This window comes from Pterocles gutturalis, unplaced genomic scaffold, assembly GCF_000699245.1.
Source record: "Pterocles gutturalis isolate BGI_N339 unplaced genomic scaffold, ASM69924v1 scaffold159, whole genome shotgun sequence".
NCBI lineage: Eukaryota > Metazoa > Chordata > Aves > Pterocliformes > Pteroclidae > Pterocles > Pterocles gutturalis.
The window spans coordinates 98,442-119,377 of NW_010132851.1; the positions used below are offsets into that span (position 1 = coordinate 98,442).

General features: G+C 35.3%; 1 protein-coding gene across 1 annotated transcript in view; it reads right to left on the minus strand.

The window, feature by feature from the left end:
• SNX29 (sorting nexin 29) overlaps positions 1-20,936 on the minus strand; it is a gene marked incomplete at its 5' end in the record, with an annotated part of 108,297 nt that overhangs the window by 79,058 nt on the left and 8,303 nt on the right. Inside the window, 10 exon segments of the mRNA XM_010080997.1 lie at positions 1,787-1,819; positions 1,821-1,910; positions 3,192-3,255; positions 9,554-9,636; positions 10,119-10,200; positions 14,064-14,182; positions 14,889-15,258; positions 17,256-17,504; positions 18,349-18,419; positions 20,373-20,553. Coding sequence (XP_010079299.1) covers positions 1,787-1,819; positions 1,821-1,910; positions 3,192-3,255; positions 9,554-9,636; positions 10,119-10,200; positions 14,064-14,182; positions 14,889-15,258; positions 17,256-17,504; positions 18,349-18,419; positions 20,373-20,553 — 1,342 coding nt within the window.

Sequence of the window (20,936 nt, forward strand, 5' to 3'; positions counted from 1 at the left end):
TTCAGAGGGCCCCGAACAGGCTGGAGAATCAGACTTAGCCAAATCCCTTGAATTTCAACAAGCAGAAATGCGAAGTCCTCCATTTGGGGACAAATAGCCCTAGGCACCCATACATGCTGGGGGCTGGAAAGCAGCTCTACAGAAAAGGATCTAGGAGTCCAGGTGGACAACAAAGCTGACCAGGAGCCAGCAATCCACCCTTCACAGCAATGAAAGCCAACAGTATTTTGCACCACACTGAAGAGCATTGCCAATGGGTCACTGCCAACAACATTGCACAGAGGGGTTTGTGGAGTCTCCATCTGTGGAGATATTAAAAACTTGACCAGAAATGGTCCTCAGCAACCTGTTGCAGCCGACCTTCCTTGAGCTAAGTGGAAACAGTTACACCACTTCAGAAATTGGTACTGTTGATAATGTTCGGCAACAACTGTTCCTTATGATACAGTCACTGATGAAGTGGTCAGCCATGAAAACAGAACAACAGGACAAGAAAAAAGCATCAGCCCAAGGAAAACAAAGTAATGCTTAAATAATCAGATAGAAGTAAGACAGATTGGATGGAAGTGTCACTGAAGAGAGTGACTAATCCATTCTTCAGTGCTTACATACGTGAGGGTTACATACAGGAGGGGTATCTGTGTCAGCAGCAGCTGACACTGACATGTTCTATATAACTGAAAGGAATAAAGACAGACACAAATATTCTTACTCAATTTAACTGACATTAGGACCACTCAGTACAATTTCTACTGGCTGAAGAACGAACCCGCTGGGAGGAGAGGTGTCCCCATACTAATCTCAGTGTGGAACTATATAATACATCTACCAGAGGAAACACTGTGGAGTAACAGTAAAGTGAAATAGTCTCCAAAACAAGTCCTCACTGGCTCCATCTGAGAGCTAGATTCCCAACAATCTAACTTGTGCATTTTTGAAAAAAAAAAACCCTATGTTTTACACATGCACCAAAGCATCCATTTCTACTACAAGAATGAGCATTTCACTATTCTAGGACAGCAACATCAGCCTGTTCACAATAAACATTGACACAGTGTTTCTGTTCCCCTCCCTACTCCCTTACATTTAAAAGCTGGATCAGATTTGAGGTTGGGAAAATACTGGTTTTAGACAGTGCTAAGTACTTCAACAATATTAAGAATACCATATATCCAATAGAAAGAAAAAAAAACAGGACTTTGATACTGTGATTTGTTCCAGATTGGGCAGATAGCTACACCACAAATCTCCCAAATATCAAGTAAAATATAAATTAAAAATTAATTTAAAAAAAAAAAACGGAAGGGTGTTAGAACTGGATAAAATAGATACACAAAGAGAGAACAGTCTTCTTACATTTAGCTTACACATACATGTATTCCTTTGTATCTAGTCTCATTATCGAACTGCCTCTATATTCATGGCTTATACTTCTTAATACTAGTCTAATTACTTTTTAAAATTAAACTTGTTGTTGCCATAAGTTCAGCTCACTAATATTCTTTCCTGTGGAGCTGTAACAGTGGTTTTACTAATATTTCAAACTCTCACTTACTGTTAACATTTAACAAAAGAAAAACCACAAACCCACTAAATTTGTCAGAAAATTTTCCAAAGGTTTTTTTCAGCTTAAATTCAACTACAGTCCATGGGATTTTTTAGTCCTGAATCACTTATATTCTTCTGAAAACTAAACTACTTTAAAATAATTTTTTCTTGTATGCAGAACTTTTTATTCCCTTGTTCCACTGCTGTTACTTTTTATGACACTTTCAGTGCTTCTTACCGTGCCAAGGCTTGGACTTTTGTGGCATGCCGCAAGTTCTGCCACTTTCCTTCTCCAGTTGTACATTTCCTGCCTTAGTGCTGCAGAATGCTCCATCTCTCCATCAAGCAAGTTTCTCAAAGATCTGGAAGAAGGCAGTGCTTCTATTAGAACGCTGCAAACACTACCCAGTAATTAGAGGATACTATATAAATCACAGAGTAGGTTGCCTGAATGATACCATCAATGACGTCCTAAAATTTCATTATTCAATGTAATAAATTCATTTGATTTGATTATACAAAGATATGAAAAGCTACAAGGAAAAAGGACCCGATCAAAACAGTTGTAAGTGCTTACTATTAATTTGTATTACAATCTCATCAACATGCCCAAAGCACAATCTATTATAGTATCTGCTGTACCACCATGCAGAAAGAATTTATTATAGAAAACAGTTTACAATCTGGTTTCGGTGCTTCAGTGCAAGTCCATACATCTCAAGAATAAGCTATAAGCAATATATTTAGTAGCAAGAGCAGGAGACAGGTAGGGGGGGCTTGTCTCTACTGAGAGCACTGCCATAGACCTCTGAGTAAAACCTCTGATGAGACAGCAAGGGTCAGTATGATGCATAATGATAAACCCAATGCATCCTGATCCTTCTGCCAAAAAGTGCAAAGCTCAACGGGGCAATAACTTGCAATTATGGGAGTGGGGAGGATAAGAGGGAGGAAAATGTCATCAGTTAGTAGTCTCAACATTAAGAAAATAATTAAAGACCCTATAGAAAAATGAAAATTACCAAAATAGCCCTACTACAGCATAACAGTATGTTTTGAACACAGTCGCATTTTCATTCATCTAATAATGTGTTCCAATAGACCAAATACAATACAAAGTAGGTTTGATAGTGTTTTAAATAAGTGACATTTTTACATTTACATCACCATTTTGCATCAAATGAACATAAAGACACTCACAAATGACAGCTGCTTTCAGTGTAAGATTGTTAGCCATCCTAAATAATTTCTACACCAGAAGGGGAAAAAAGGATATTTTTTGAATATTTGTATAAGGACAAACTTTTACTCATTTGGAAAGCCATCTGAAGAGATCTTAAGAATATTTTGTATGTAAGTTTTGGTTTTGAAAAAACTACAGCTGGCAAAAGCTCCCAAGACATAAAGAGTTACATGTGATCAGAATTCAAAGGAAAAAGTTGACCTGCAAACATTACTCTTCAGTACTAACAGCTGAATATTGAAATATTAAGCTTACCTTTCACAGGAAAATAAAATAAATAAAATACAATAATCAAAAAGATTACACAAGGATTATGCATAGCTTTACACAAAGGACAGCTTATATTAGTGAACAGATTTTTCTAAATTATGGTGCCTCTTGACTGGAAAAAGAAAACTACCTATTCTGGTCTTCCAGTTCATCCTTTCTATTCATCATGGCCACAATAGCTTGACGAAGTTCATCTAAAGAGAAGGGACAAAAAAGATGACTTTCTGTGTATTTTTGCTCATTCCAGATCTAAAAGTCATGTACGCAGTGGCACTAATTCAGCAACACGCTTAAGATGATGCCAACATCATTTGCCATTCAGCAAAGCACACAAAAATGCTCTTAATCTCATCACCGATTTGAGCAGTCTTTCAAAAACGGTATTATTTAACACAGTATCAGAAGTATTGAACAAATCAAATTAGTCTGCATCTGGCTTTAATACAAATGTTTACAAGTTTGTGTGTCACTGCAGCTGTTTTGTTTCAATCGCAGACATATGGGCCAATGCACCTTTTCACAACATGCATATTAATGAGATACATTGTTATTTGTTTAACTACTTCAATCTGCTTGTTTTCCTTACTATAAATTCTGACACAGGAAATACTACAGTGAGACCAGAGTAGAGAGAATGTCATAGCTTCTTCATGGCATTTCTTCTCAAGCTGTTAAAGACTGTCTTAAAGACAATGGGATTTCTGAATCTTGTAACTTCCTATAAAAACCTACTTTCAGAGATTTAAGTATTATATTTAGCTATAAAATATCAAACTTGGTGATCATGAAACTCAACACACTATTAGTACTCTTTTGGTCATGATGAGACACTGCCACTCTGAGGGCAGATAGGAAAGGTTGAGGTTTTTGAGGTTTTTTGTTTGGGTCATTCTGTGGTTTGTTGGGGGGTTTTTTTGGCAATGGAAAACTGGTGGGTTGTAACAGTCCTGAAAAAAATAATACGTAGTGTTATGAAAATGGACCACAATCCATCAGTCTATCTGTAAAATAAAAAATTGTTCTAAGGATGAGGAAAACAGAATAACCCAGTAAGTGTTTGTATTGGGTCTGGCTGAGATGGAGTTAGTAACCCCACAGCAGCCCTCCCAGTGCTGAGTGTTACCCTGGCAGCCAGCAGGTGTTTATAACACAGCTTGGGAGGGGGCGGAGCCGGGACAGCTGACCCAGATTGGCTGTTCCATACCATGTGACCTCAGCTCAGCCATAAAAGCCAAGGGAAGGGAGAAGGAGGGCTTTCGTTACTATGTTTGTGCACTGATTTATTAACATTTAAACAGTGAAGCCACTATAAATTGTCTCAATTTTTCAAATTTTAACAGCCTATTCAAACTGTAACCTTAACTTGTCTTCTTTCCCCTTTTCCACGCAGTCTTCTGCATGAGAAGAGAGCTGAAACCCATCTTCTCTCACTCCTCTCTCCAACACACACAAAGTAAGCAGAGCATGAAAGCAAGATTGTGCTAAAGACCATAGTTTGCATAAAAGGAGAAGAAAAAAGCCTTTTCAAATAAAAGATGTTAAAATGCTTTTTATTTCCATTCACCTTATTTTTCTTAGAGTTATGGAATTGACACTACTGTTGAGACACAGCAAAACAGAAACTCCAAATTTCATTATCACATATAAGACTAAAATCAATGCTTACTTTAGGACCACCAAAGCAAACACACCTCATAGTCAGTATTTCTTGCTAATTTAGTTCAACCACAGATAGCAGTGGACATGTGGAAGAAAGCACCAACAGGGTTCCAAGAAGGCTTGTATAGCCTGTGATTACCCTAGCAGCAATTTTGTTTCACTGCTATACCTATGTTATTTCTTCCTGAAGTGATGAGTATTAAGGAGTCATATGTTATATCAATTACTCAAAACAAACACAAGCACTATTTAGTTTATCATCAACACTTAAACCTCTCCATCCACACTAAATATAAAGGAGTCAAACATTCACCAGTGTACTTAAATAAACAAAAAGTTACCAAGGAAATAAAAAAAAAAAAAAAAACAGAAACTTTAATTTCATGATCTTTTGATGCAAGTAACTGAACTAGGACACCATCCTATGTAATTCAGGCACAGCATTCAAAACTTTCAAAAATCATAATTTCTTACTCTCACTTAAGCTTCTTGAAAAATTTTAGCAGCATGTCAGAACAGTCCTCTGAATGCAAACAAAGTAAATCCAGTATCATACACTGTGGCAAGTTCACTTCGAATATGCCAGAACATCCACAGTTTGTAAGCTTTTGTCTGCATGTTATGCTTGCCTGTGCGATTAGTGTATGATCATAACCTAATTTTTTTCAGCAGACTTATGTCTCATTCATTGTGTGAGTTAGAGAAAGGGTAAATAAAATTTAAAAAAAAATCAGGGTTGTAGCAGCAACTGTAAATTTGGTATTTTCTGACTTCTGGACTTTGCAACCTCACAGACTTCCCCCCCCCCCTTTTTTTTTTAATAAAAAAAAGTGGGAGGATGGACAAGTCTACCCACTTCAGAAAACTGTTTAGAGTTTATGCCTACTTCTGAACTGCTTTGTGCTTGATATATAATTTACACTCTGTAAAGTAACATAAATGGAAAAAGATAGACTACTGTCACTAAGGATCAGCATTCAACACCTATCTAAAATTCAAGTGATAATCAGAGTTTCACGAAAACAGATATAACAAGCTAACCGGTGAAGTCTTTCAAATTATGTAATCTTAAGAGAGATTTTTGCAACAACTTCTTAAAAAAAAGCATTCCCATGTGCAAACCAATAATTCCAAACCAGTAAAAAAAGGTAATATAAAAATCAAGGAATGTGCTAATTAAATTTTTCATACTAAAACTCACTTTTTAAAACACAAAAAATTATATTTTATTGTTGAAATTAGTCTTTAGTCTCTAATTACTTATAAAGCAAATATTTGCTCCAAAACATTTTTTAATTCACTTGCACACTACATGCAAAATCTAGCTTCTCTAAAGCTTTTATAAGGTCACATTCAGAGCATGAAATATATTTAAGTGCCATGCTTTAAGAGACACTTGTCAATTTCCCAGCAACCTCCAGAAAAGTCATGTTTCACAACTCTTCTACTGTTTAGCCAAAGATTGGATAATTATGATTTGCAATCACCTGTTATGAAGAATGAGCTGTAAATGAAATCATCACTCAGTGTACACAAGGTCACGCAGCACTCCTCTGCAATCCTGCTGATAGAATATCAGGGTGGGCTGTCTACAGGAATGATTTTTTTATTTTCCCAAGTGCAAACTTACACAGATACTTTCAGAGAGAAATAAAACTTCCAGCAGACTAGTTACATCTTAAATCAGAAGTCTGACCTTTAAAGACATGCGCTTCCTAAGCTGCCTCCGGGAACATTGGCTATTAAGGCTTTATCTAGTGTTCCAAAATCTTGTAAATATCCTGTCATGTCACTATCAATTGGGCAAATTTTAGTAGGAAACAGATTAGACAATACAGTATTGGTCTTCTACTGTGTAGAAGGGTCTTGACCAAAAATAAAGTCCGTAAGATGAACTGCAGCTTTTTTCTCTGTGATGAAATTTATATACCCTCTTTCCACAGCTGTGCTTTCAGAGAAGTCACAAGAATTTAGTACCTGTCAGTGACCGATGGCAACCAAGTTACAGAACAGGTCAGGAGCTATTTAGAGGACAGAGAAACTACAAAAACATACACTGTATTTACTTACACAGCCAGGATACAAATATCATATGTAGGTTTGATTATTCAGTTAATTTCTTTGGTGATCATGAAAAACTGGGGGCTTTCTCAAGAACATATGAGAAAATATGGAATAATGTACAATGCTACAACTTTTGATAACCTTTTTGGTTAAGGTCAGCTTTAAAAACTCAGGAAAATTATAGTGGAAAAACTAAGTTACCAATTAATTACTAAAAACAGCAGTATAACCAAAGAATCTTGTAAAGAAGGACACACGTATCATTCTTCTAAAATGAAAATTTTGAAACTTCCCTTTTTTCCACTGCAAAAACAAAATGGGGAGACTTGTGCTGGTAGGACAGATTTTTTTGGTGCAAAACAATGGTGAAAATATAATCTTCCAATGACAACAACTGGAGCAGACATAAAGTTGTTTGCAATTCAAATATGACAAGATAAACACTGTTTTAAAAACTGGAAAACGACATAATGGAATAGGCACATAAATATAAAACTTCTGACAAACTTAATTCTTTATAAAATTGGTTGTAACACATAACAATCTGTAAAGTAGGGCAAGTTTTCAAATGATGTCTAACAAATGCAGCAAAACTCTATGGATTAGGATTTCTCTTGAGTGGTATCAGTATTTTTTTGAGAAGTATCTGCTGCTAAGTTAACCTATACCTTAACAAAAGCATGGGATATGAATTCAGGAAAATCATTCAAAATGACAGAAATTTTAAATTACAGCTTCTCATTACATAATTTTCTAGCCTGCATATCAAAAGAACTGAGAAAAGATTAGTACTATGCTAGTAAATTGGAAAGGAAGAAGGAAAATAATAGATTTTTAAAAAAAAATCATTTCAGGCTTTGTTGTCAGAAAAAGCACAAAAATCCAGTCACTGGAGACCTCACAGCTTTTCTCACTGCACTATTGCATTCCATTTTTCTTGTCTGATGTGTTAGAATTAGTTGCTATGCAACCAAGCTATAAGCCTCACCATTTAATAATTCTTCTGCTAATTGCAATAGAGAAAAAGAGCTTCGGTGTCTGGGTTTGTCATAGCACTGAATTCTTCCTGTACAGAGAATCTATGACCAATAACAATGAACTTCAAAAAAGCATTTTTATTGAATGTACCCGAGATCAGCTATTATAAGGGTATTAACTTATGCATATAGTCAGCTGAATTTCTATTATGATGATAATTAGATTATTTACTAAGTGTTCTACTGGCTTTATAGATTATTTTGACATGCTTTCCCTCTTCCTTCCACCAAAACCTCCTCTGAAATGGGAAATTAATGATCACATGTATGCTTCTGTTGATCCTGCGGTTCATTTCATTTACAAATTGCTAAGTATCAAGAATCGAAAATCTCAAGATTTACTCTCTCTTACAGATGTCTTAACTACACATAGGAACTAACTGAGCAACTGAAGGAGATAAATTGCGGCCCCTGCTGGTACCTAATACACCTGTGACAATAAAATCAATAGAGTGCAAGAAAATCAGAAAGTTTCCCACTAAAATCCTATTACTGAAAAATAAAATAAAAATGTAAGAACAAAAGGAGTAATAACATTGTAGTAATAACATGACCAGAGAATATCAGGTGACCAAAGTACCACAACAACAATCAAGAGTAACTCCATCTACACCTTCAATTATGTCACTTAATCCTCAAACTAGTTTCCCACTTCACCGAGTACTTTGTAAAAAAGGATTTTTCATCTTTGTAAAGCTCAGTCAGTAGACCCATGCCAGAGCCTGAAACAGTACCCAGCAAAAATGCATGGTCTACCTCCTTTAACATATGCTGACACAGATATCGTTTTAACATGACACTAGAACATAAAATTAGAAAATCTTAAGGGTTCATTCATTTTGATAATTTCATGAATCAATTTCAGAAAAGAACCTTGGCTGCATCACTTTTAACTTCTCAAATGTCATAAGTTAAAATTTGTATGTATTTAAATTTATAAAAAGAAACAGACAAACACACACACCAGAGCTTTAGAAACAAAGCCATATCCACCAGTTCAGTTACAAAACTTTCTGTACAATGAGGAAAATAAAACCATAGTGGCTTATATGTTTAGGCAGCTAGTCAGTTTAAGAACTAAGTCTTCTACAAGTTTATGTGAAAAAAAAAATATTAAAGATGGGGTAAACAAACTGCCTGTACTTCTACTAACCTCTTTCTACAGGAAAGGCTATTCTATTCTGTCCAGCTCAAGTCTTAACACCACTGAAAATACAACTGTCCTCCACTTTAATCTTGAAGTTTTTGCTCGTGAGAGCCCATATTTAAGTTTGGCGATTTCCATATCAAAACCACAGACTGCGTGTACAAAAGAGTTCTAGGTTTGTTTGGGTTTTTTTCCAACTAGTCATTAATGAAAGCAGGCAAAATAAGTAAGATCACTTCAGAACCAACCATTAGTATTTTCAGAGCTTGCAGAGATTTAAAGATGTTAAATCAGATTTAATAATTATTGTTCATTTAACTGCTCAAGCCACAGGTAGTATATGGATGACATTAGCTTCTCTGTGGAAAGGGAAGTTAATGTCATACCAGTTGCAATGGACCATAACCTGGGATCTGCAATTCAAAAATAATTTTAGAGCAGTCATTTCTAATGTGGCCAGCATATCAGAAATGAAGTGCTGTATGCCCCTCTAAACAGATCTCACTGAAATAAAAATAGAAATGAAGAGTTATAGGACTTTCAAAGTTAACTCCATCAATCTAGATACATCAAGGAAGTACTTACTAATTGTCATGGATTCTGGCACAGTGGCTGAAGGCAACATACTGCTTAAAGTATTCAGTTCATCTGGAGGACTGACTTCCACTCTAGCCATAAAAGTACAAATATAATCAATAAATGAAAACAATATCCTGAATTCAAAACTTAAGAAAAAAGCATTCCATAAATGAGAATTATCATATTCGCCCATATTCAATCAAACTTCTGTTTAATTATCCTTTATTGTACCTGTTGTGCATCTGATTTAAGAATATACACCAAAAAAAAACAAAATGAAAACCAAAAAACTAACATAAAACCTATTTTCAAAACCAGGAGGCTATCTCTTCCTGTTTATTTGACATGACTACGTGACTTCAAGATAACTAGGAAAAGTTCAATATATGAAACTATGTAAAAAGAGAAGTGTAGGCTTTTGTTTTTGTCCTTCCATACATTTGCAAAAGTACCCTGATGGATAGTTTGTTTTCCAGTACCGAGTAGCTATGCATTAGGTAACAATAATAAGTCGGCAGCTACTTGGTGAAGACTTTTTTCTTTAAAAAAAAAAATAATATTTGACACATACCTGTAAGGTAGGTCAGATCTTCTTGGAACCAGTTCCACTGCATGAACAATATTTTCATGCCCCTCTCCATTCTCCAAATTATCTAAAGTAGAATGCACAAGCATTATCTTTCTTCAGTTACCAGTAGTTAAAAAATAAAATAAAATAAAAACAATACCAGAAGGAAGGTAGTTACATTTTTAACTAGAAATACTCATCTTTACTAAAGCTTTTAAACACTTTAAATTCTTTCTCCAAGCTTGGCTTCTGCACATTCACCCTGAATGCCAGCAGGATTGTAAAGTCCCTTAGGAACACAGCCATCAGTTTAGAAAAAGAAATTACTATTGCACAATTCCTAAATTCGAATTTAGATGTACATTTGACATTGATAACCACGTTGAAAAACTATGAAGAGACTTCTTACTGAAGTAATTTTTGCAAATCCCAGGAGTTTAAGCACCACATGACATCTGACACTCATTACAAATCTGTTTGTGACTTGCAGGAAAAGAATTTGTCGTTCGTATCCAGTATCTGAAACCTTGCAAAAACACCAGTCCTTTATGCATTCCCAACAGAGCACCATGGTTTTTCTCTGGCTCCTTATGCCTCTGTACCAAACATCAGCAACCAGACAGATGAGATTTTTTTTTTTTAGAAAGCATAGATAATATACATCTGTCCAGACAACTGTCAGGATCACAACATACACATCACTGGGCCTGTCAACAAGGTAGTTCAGGTGAAAAGAAAGAAAAATCACATTTTAGTGATGTTTTCTGCATCTCATTATGTAAGGGTTACAAAGCTACCATAAACCAATCCTAAAATCATGAGCTAAAATAGCACAGAATTTAAAAAGCAGGAATTCTAGGAAAAAAAGTTAACAGGAATTAGAGTTATGTCAGAATTACTACGGAGGAGAAAGTTCGTTTTTTAAGCTGTAGAGTTTACTGAAGCTCAGTTCCTAAAATGCATTTTCCATTTTTCTTCCAAGCAACTGATTTTTGACTCAGGCTTTCTCATCTCCAGGTACACAGAGATGTGCCCTGACACTTCCCTGAAGCACTGCAACAGACTAAAACTGAAAACACTCACATGACATACAACACTACAGATCATGCTGTAATCTATTTCAAATACATAAGTCTTGTTATTTATCTGTAATAAGACCTACACACCTAAATTTTGGGTTAAACTATATATTTCACAAGAGCTCATTAAGCACATTTTAGCAAAAATTTTGTCATAATAGTAACAAGCTTGCCAGTTACTGGGCTTAACCGCCCTCAGAAAATGCTAACCCACGTTCCCTCTGATATCAGTCATCTAGCAAAAGCGTAACTTCCAAAGTCAAGCAAACAACTGCCTAAGGCAGCTTTCAATCTCATCAAATTGTCATTATGGCTGGGGAGATGATGACCATACCGATGTGTATCATTCTCCCTAACTGACTGACAGATGGGTTGCACGATGCGTCTTTTAAGGAAGACTGCCTGCGCACTCTGCCAGGCTCTTGCTGTTTCCTCTAGCTGATGAAGATTCCTTTAACCAGGCCAATGTCGTATCATTCTGTCTTTCACGCTGGACCCGAGGGTTTACCACAAAGAGGGGCAAGAGGAGAAATGAAAATATCTGCACACTGTGCCAGAAGGGATCCGAGTGGGCCTGAATGATCATCTCTAGTAGTCTGAGCATTGTCCTCAAAACACTTCTTAAATGAAGCAAAACTAAACAAGGGTCTTTGATATCTCCTTTAACAAAAGTAAGCCCCTGTTACACTTCTTGTCCTCTCTGGTAATTTGTCTTCAGTACTAAATCTTGGCTTGGTCTCCTGACTTCTGATTTCAGCTACATACCCCCAGCTCTAGCTTCTGATGCCTTGTAACATCTGACTGGCTACTAACTCCCACAGCTCAACTGCGAGCTCCCTTTCCACTCCACCCCCCCAAAACAAGAACATTTACTTGTATTCCAGATTTCAATCTGTTGCACTCAGCAAACACTTATATAAATTAATGGACTTTTTCTAACACCTCCTGTATAAAGTGATTTAAGACAACACTATGCCACAAACTACATCATGTTTTCTAAATCCATTCCTTCATAAACTGAAAAATGTGGGAGCATAAGAAAAAAAATGAAAATGTACTTTCTAGTTTTTTTGAACCACTGACATTTCTTAAGATATAAGTCTTAAAATACAGCAGAGGGCAGTACAGCATTATTTTGCAATTCAGATTATTTTTATCACTGAACACACTGAACTGAATTACAGTTTTTCACAGGCATTCAATTAACAGTCCATTTAAACTCCTGGCACATTTATTGTATATGCAAAAAATATGAAATATTTTACAATTAAAACTTTATTTGAATGCCACTGAAAAGTTTTTAAGTGGTCACTGAAATGAGAATACATACCCAAAGTTCTACAGAAGTAATGTTTTATAAACAGCAAATAAAATATTAACTTGGGGGAAGGGAGGCAGACTGGGGCGTGATGCAAGTTTTTTGTATGGTTTTGGTACCAAAACAGATACTGTAAAAGCATCACGTCGTCTTTTCCATACCTTCAACCTTTTTCATTACTTGCTTCAAGATTTTCTTCAAATGTTCTACACCATTCTGAAGTGCAGTACCCCAAACTGCATACAATGCTGCAGCTGAGGCCACATCAGAGCTAACTGAGCATAGATTTACAAATGACACTTCCACTTATGCATGTTCATACTTTTACTGCAGAAATACAGCACCACTAATTCACTGTCAGCTTCTGACCCAGTAGAGCAGGTCTTCTGCAGAAAACGACGTGATGATACTGGCGGATGAAAAATTAGATATGAGCCAGCAATTGGTGCTTGCAGTTCAGAAAACCAGTCTTATCCTGATCTGCATAAAATGAAGCACGGCAAGTAGGTTGAGGGAAGTGATTCTCCCCCTCTATTTCACTTTTGCAAAACCCCACATTGAGTACTGTATCCAGCTCTGGAGTCCACAGTACAAGAAAGGCACAAGCCTGTTAGAGCAGGTTCAGAGGAGGGCCACAAAAAACTGTCAGAGTGCTGGAACACCTCTCCTATGAAGAAAGGCTGAGAGTTGGGATTGTTCAGCCTGTGGAGGAGAAGGCTCTGGGGACATCTTATTGTGGCCTTTCGATATATAAAGAGGGCTTATAAGAAAGATGGACAGAGGCTTTTTACCATGGTCTGCAATGACAGGACAGAGGGCAACGGTTTTAAACCTGAGAGTAGATTTAGATTGGATATAAGGAAGAAATTTTTTTTACTATGAGTGTGGTGAGACACTGGAACAGGTTGCCCATAGAAGTTGTTGATACTCCATCCCTGGAGGTGTTCAAGGTCAGGTTGGACAGGGCCTGGGGAGTTGGACTACATGATCTTTGAAGACCCCTTCCAACCCAAACCATTCTATGATTCTATGATTCCTATTAGCCTTTTCTGAAGAAGTACTTCCTAGTCAATTATTTCTCATCTTGTACATAAACATTGTATATAAACAGATAACAGCTTTTATTGAACGGCATCCAATATTTGATAGTTTCTCCAATCTGTCAAGATTAATTTAAATCTAAATTCTCAAACACACTTGTAGCTTCTTCCAGCTTAGTGATATCTAGAAAATTAGTAAGTACACTTTCTATTCAACCATCCTAAAAAATACTAAAATACTGTGCAAGACCACAGCTTAATACCAAAAAAAACTCTGTTTTATTTTGACACTGATAAATCCTCCTCAATTAAATATCTTAGATGTGAGCTAAGTGCAAGACTACTCAAATGGAGAACTCCCGATTCAGATCTAGAATAAATTTTACTTGAACCTCCCATCCTGCTTGTGCAATACCTCCTATGTCTCACAATCCCATCACCCTTCACTATTGTTCCGTGTTAGAAATTCTCTTACAAAATTAGGTGGAATTCAGTAAATCAAAATGCCTACCTGTTTGGGAGTATGAGCCAACAGCACTGATAGGAAAGAGAACATCTGAGTCATCATTCAGGACCTGCAGAGGAGTCCAACTGCATATCTGAGAATTGCACGTGCCTGTTTCATGAGGCCTAGATTTAAAACAAACAAAACAACCTATTTGCAGAGACAATATTCATGTTCATTCACAATGCTTACATTTCTTTCAGAGACAGTGCTGCAAGAAAAACCTTTATTTCAATCTGCCTGCCAATTTCTTGGTTCAGACATACATAAATTCATTAAAGATCAGACCATTTCAAAGGAGACAAGACAAGCAGTGCTTGCCTCTATTTTTGCAAAAGGATTTCTGCATCAGATATAAAGAAGACATATTAGTATCTAAAATTACAATTTTTTTCTGTTTTGTCTTGTCTTGTTTAACTATCTACTCTACTGAAAGCAGGCTTCCTCTCTTTAAAATATGTGGTTTTACTGTGAAGCCAAATAGAGGTGATGTCATACTAAGAACAAGGAAACTTCAAATAGGCCAGAATTATAGCCTGGCTATATCATGCAACGATTTCAACAACTGAGAACTTAAGGAGAACAAGTCTGAAATCTTGAAATTCTCGTTTTCAGTGGAACTTAGAAGCAAAATATTATTACCACAGTGAACCAAATGGTTTAAACAATAGACGAGAGAGGGGGAGGGTGGGGAAAAAGACAAAACCTATAGTTCAGTTAGTTATATAAATTTCCCAGTACCCACGAAGGAAGGAGGGAAAGGACAAAAAAAAAAAAAAAAAAAAGAAAGGGGCAAAAAAATTTACAACTGTCTCCTGCAACATTACTTACTTTTCAGAAGCTTCAGTTTCACCTTCTGTGCCTTTATTTCCTAACATTTTTCCATATAGGTCATCCTCATCTGCATCTTCATCATCAATGCTCTTCACATCTAGTTTCTGGTATTCATACTCTCCATTTGTGAACACTGAATTGCTCTTCCACGAATGGTTACCTTCATTGCCGTTCAAATTTCTTCTGAGAGTGCTGTCAGATAAGGGTAAAACAAAAACTGAAGATCTATCTACACTCTCTTCTGAACTTTCTCCTGTAATCAGAGTCTTTGTGGTATCCCCCAAATTTTGCTCATCTTCCTCTTCATCAAATGAGATAATATTTGTCACTCTCTTCTTCTTTTTTCGGTCTTTTTTATATTTCAAATCTAGAAGCAACATAAGGGTTTACATAATTTAGAAAAGATAAACACTGCAATACATTTTTTTCATTTCATGAGCTCTTAAATATTTTTAAATCTTTCCCTTATATGCCTTACATAATTCAGGTTTTAGAAGATATTTTGGAGGTGCATTCATAACAGTATTCAATTGGAACTGGAAAAAAAAGTTCAAACTTATAAAATGAAATTTGAAAGAAAAAGTTAGCCTTCCAGTCATTTTCCCTCATGGCATACGGCTAGCATATATTGCAGAGTATGTCTACACAACAGAGAAAACATAGAACACTTCTGGGGCAAAGAAATTTAAAAGAACAAACTCCCAACACAAACAAAATCCACAATTGCAATCAAATAAAGTTAGTTTTGTCTATATTCTGGAAATAGAGTGGTCAGTTTTCAGAAAAATAAATTAAACTTGCTCCTTCTCTCAGCTAATTAGCTTTTGGTCTAGAAATACACGAAAATCCTCTCTGATTACCTCACATCTATACTGTGACAGCACTTATTTTTAAATTATTACCTATTCTCACTGATTCCAATGTGCACATGAGGCTAAGTGATGTTGCAAAGTTGAAGCACTCGAAGAAATTTCTGAAATTTACCCACCAAGACAACTTACATTGAGACTAAACTGTTTTGGTTTTTTTTAATTTAAGTCCAGCTGTTACATATACTCAAAAGACATTAATATACTTTTAAGAGTAAGAGGATGTTAAAACCCATTCTAGATGCAAATAGAATCCCAGCAAAGAACATAGACTTCAGTGAAAGCATCTGGCTTGCTCTAATATTCAAGATATAATGGTGTTTGAACAAACACAACTTTTTTAAAGTGACATTTTACTGTGAGTTGTATAGTACATATACTGTATACACACGTACTGTACACATAACATACATTATGTTGTAGTCATGTGCAGCATATGGTCAATTACTCTGTTATTTCATCTTGAAAGCCCATTCTATACTCAAAAAGTTATCCCAAGTCAATTATTTTCTACTATTTTAATCTCATTTAAAGTGATAAACAAAAGCTTTACCACAAGGTTGTTTTGAAAACCATGTTTTGAGACACAGCCCATTTTAAATGCCAATAAAAAACAGACTTCATCTCAACTTCTGTTTGTACCAGAGAGCATATACATGTGGGGTTTTTTTCCTTTTTCTCATAATCAAAACAATTTAAAGCCTGAACTCAAACCTTGTTTCTTAATTGAAAAATGCACAAATCTCAGAACTTTCCTGCAGTTTTTTACCTTTACAAAGCAAAGCATTCTTTCAGCTCAGCTTCTGGAAATGAAGACGATAAAATATTCCTTTGCTAATTTTGAAACTAGAAGTGTGTAATGAATATCACATTTTGCTTGATTAATTTCAAATTTTAAGAGATTAAGACTTTGGGTCCTTGTTAGTAACTAACACCCTACAAACTGTTTGCGATACTAACACATTTAAAGGTAAAAAAGCATATGAGTAAATTTTCATTTGTGGTAATTACCTACTTCATATAGGAATTCAGACTGTAAACATGGGCACTGCTTGAAGAAGATTACAAGCTAAAATTTTTATCTAATATGTAATAACAGATACATGGTGGTGTATTTCTGGCTGGTAAAGTGCCAAAAGAAAACATATTAAAAATGAAAAATCATTACCTCAGAAACTGCAAGGCATGATATTATGAATAAGAAATTGAAATTCCGGTCATAAGCAAAGCACTTTACCAATAAGATAGTTTAGCTTCCCTTTCACAGTGATAACAAGAAAGGTAAAATACACATTTATCATCCAGTATTCACACCAGTATTTCTAAAAATTTTCATACTTTTTATTTCACACTTAACTGGTTTGTATGTGTACTGCACTTATTTTTAAGGTTTTTGTTCCATAACTGTGCATTAGATTTAATTTTAAAAGTCACTTAAACACACTTGAATATTATACAAGTTTCTAAATGACACTAACATTGCAAAAATGCTTACCAGCATTTAAATTCTTTGAGAGAACAGGAAGCGGGTCAATGTCTTGATCAGGTTTTATTAAAATTGAGACAGCAGATGATGCAGTTATCTCTCTAAGAAGGCTGCTAACACCCTGAGTGGATTCTTTCAATAATGTGGTTACATTTTGCGTCGATTCCTTTAACAAATCAGACACGGTGGGTGTGCATTTGCTCTGCCCATTTAAATCTTTATTATCAATGTTGATTGCAAAAAGAATGGAGTTCAGACCTTTAGATAAAAGAAAAGGGAAAAAAGAGACCAAAAATCCACTATACACTTCATACAAAAGTTACAAAAATAGAACCTGAGGATTAACAAAGCTATGACATGTAAAACATTTTTCCCCAAAAAATTCCCATCATTCTCCATGCATGAATTCTTACTCTTTCATGCATCATTAACTCTTTTTTAGATGGTATTCAAGCTGATGCAATCAGTTTGGAATTTATCTTGATGGCTGTTCAGCTGCACATTAAACAAGCAGAAAGTACTATGAATTCATTGATTTATAGCCTTGTATTAAACCCATTTCACTGCAACTTTAATATTTGTTGGTTCCTGTATTCTAGTTAAAAAACCTCGTGTGAATCTTATCTTGCAGAACAAAGCATGTGACCACGTATCTGAAAATAGAGGTGTAAAAGGCAGTAATACATAACATCTGCGGTCAAGCTCGAGAAAAGTAAATTATCTGTTATCACTCCTTACTCTTACTCTCCTTCCATGTATTTACCTAGAATTTGGGTCTTACCATACAAGTTCACTAGGGCTCTTTCTTAAATATAAACTAGTTCAGTTTAAATAAAACAAAATTAGTCTTGACTGATTAAAAGTTAGCAAATTTATGTGAAAGACTTTTGAACTGTGGGAAGGCCAGATCCAGCATTTTAACGGTTCATCAATTCATAGTGTAAATTGGCATAATGCCTTGACGATTGAGCCCGAATGTGTATCTGACACACATTCTCCACAGAAGCAAAGAGTGTGTTAGAGAAACTCCTTGCAACCAGAAACAGATATCCCAAAATGAAATAGTTTTCCAAAAGCAGTGTCATTTAAAAGAAAGTCTTACCAGCTGCCATCGTAGGGATCATACTAGAACGTTCTTCATCCATCATAAAAGACCAGTCTTCATAGAAGACACTATAATTTGAAAGAAAAAAAAAAAGAAAATAAAAAAGAATATGCTGTCCTATATTAACACATATTCTACTTGTAAAAGACATAAAAGCTCTGAAAAATAAGTATGAGTATACCAATGGATCAAATTATATATTACAGTAACTCCCTGAAGCCCTGAAATGTACAGAACTGTCTGAACAGTTACGAAAGACATGCTAAATATTATTTTATCTTCAGTTTAGCTCTGCACCTTTTTTAATAGGAAAAAAGGCACTCAGGGCAAGGAAGTTCATACTACATTAGCAGTCACAATACTTTTCTACACCTCTTGCTATACTGCATATATAAGTTTTTTAATAACTATGGTTGACCATTAATTACCAAGACATTTTATAAAATATTAGAATGCATGAGTACAAACAAAAAAATCCACTTTATCTTAAGCAACCTGATCTAGCGAAAGATGTCCCTGCCCACAGCAGAGGGGTTGGACTAGACTATCTTTAAAGGTCCCTTCTAATACAAATCATTCTATTATTTTATGATTCAGTGACCTGTTTCAATATCCAAAACCACATCAATTCGTGGTTAGTTAGTCAATTGGGAATTTGGATATAAGAAAAAAAAAAGTTAAAATGAATTTCACTATAAATACATGAATGTAGTTGTTCTAAACCCAATTATTTTAGTAGCAGGATGCTGTATTTTTACTGTCAACATTCAGTTAACTAAACATAAAAACAGATAGCAAGACAACACTCAACTTATATTAAACAATTTTGATAGATTCATATAAAAGTTTCCAAAACAGGTAAGGACTGGGAATATAAAGTGATTCTACAAATCCCATTTGAATTTGGATAACATTTATATCTTAAATATTCTGGAATAAGCCTTTTTAGAAATAATATTTCATGTACAAATGCAGAGAGTGCTGATAATCTTGATACTGCGCAAGTATTGCTACAAGCATGAGAGTAACCAGTGACATAGCAAGATAAGACACTAATTTCTTTACGACAGTTTTCAGATTTTTTTTTTCCTCTTTGCTGTTTTATCAATCTTTACTTGACTTCATACAAAAATATGTCTTGCAAGAAAGCTCCAGAGGACTGGAACAGAATAAAAATGAAAAGGAGGTACTAACAAGCTTAATTCTGGCAATAATCTTATCCAGTACATCCATTAACAGATGCAAATGGAAAAAGTACCTTTCTGCTGAATCCACTGGAATTGATCAAGCTAAAACTTTTTCGATTAAAAAAAAAAAGAATATAACCCAAATTTAAAATTAAAAAAAAATTTTTAAAAGGAGCCGAATGTGTACAAGGAAAAAGGTGGGACTCAGTTCAGTATGAACTTAAGTGCATTTTGCACATCCAGACTACCTTAGGATTTCACAATGCATGGTAAATTATTCTCAGTAACTCTGTAACAAGAAGGTTCACAAACTGGTATAAAACTGCTTCCAAGTGATCTGCAGTAGTAGCTACCTATTGCTTGACTGGTAGAGCTTTTCCATTACAGGATGAGCATCTCCAAAAGGCAACAGGCAATTACCACTGATGAACTGATGAGATCAAATCTCAGCTGTGTACTATTTTAATGGAATGAGTGGGGCACCTCAAAGCATGGTGTCTAGATCTCAGTGAGGAAAACTGCTGAAAGAATAAGGGAAGGGAGTTAGGAAAGAGGATGCAAATGAAGATAAGGATAGAAGCATATATTCTCACATGCTAGAAAGAAGCCAGTTTCAGGTCACATGTCGATATAGGCACAAGCCACTATCTTAATGGCTGCCAAAATTTCAAAAATAAACAAAATTAAAGTATGATGTTAAGTCGCTTCACTAGCATAGCAATTAATATGGTGTATTATTACGGCTGTTTTTTGGATTGTTGGTTGGGTTTTTTTAATCTCAGTACTTCATTTGTCAACACATATCCTGTATTACAAAGAGATCATATGCAGTACCTGAGTCGATTCTTATCTGCAAGCAGCATATGAACATATCTTTCCAGGGAGTGTTCATTTAACGCACAGCGCAACCAAGCCCGGCCTCTACCAATATCTGTAGTAATTGTCTTCAGAGAGTAAAAGCGTTGCAGTTCATGTTTATTCAGAACTTCTTTCACATAGTACCAAAACACAGGCTCTGGAATAAAAAAAACCAAAAATACAATAATTAAAAAACCCACCAAAAATGCTAAGCTCATATCTGAGTGCATTTATCATGCAATTCTATTTTAAAAGTAGGCAATGGTATACAGCTTTGAACAGAGATTAATCTTTTACTATCTTCATATAACTCTCCAGTTAAATAGGTTATTTATTTCTACAAAACTTGGGCTATATAAGCACTTAGAACTTTCCATTTCATTGAAAAAAGCCAAACACACACATTAAAGGATTCTATCTCGGATTTTTAAAGAGAACTCACATTTAAAAGTGCATTTAAGATAGTATTTCATCCACAGAACAGGTTCAGGTATTCAGCTGGGAATACATTACACAAAGGAAAAAAATGCTTTAGAACTG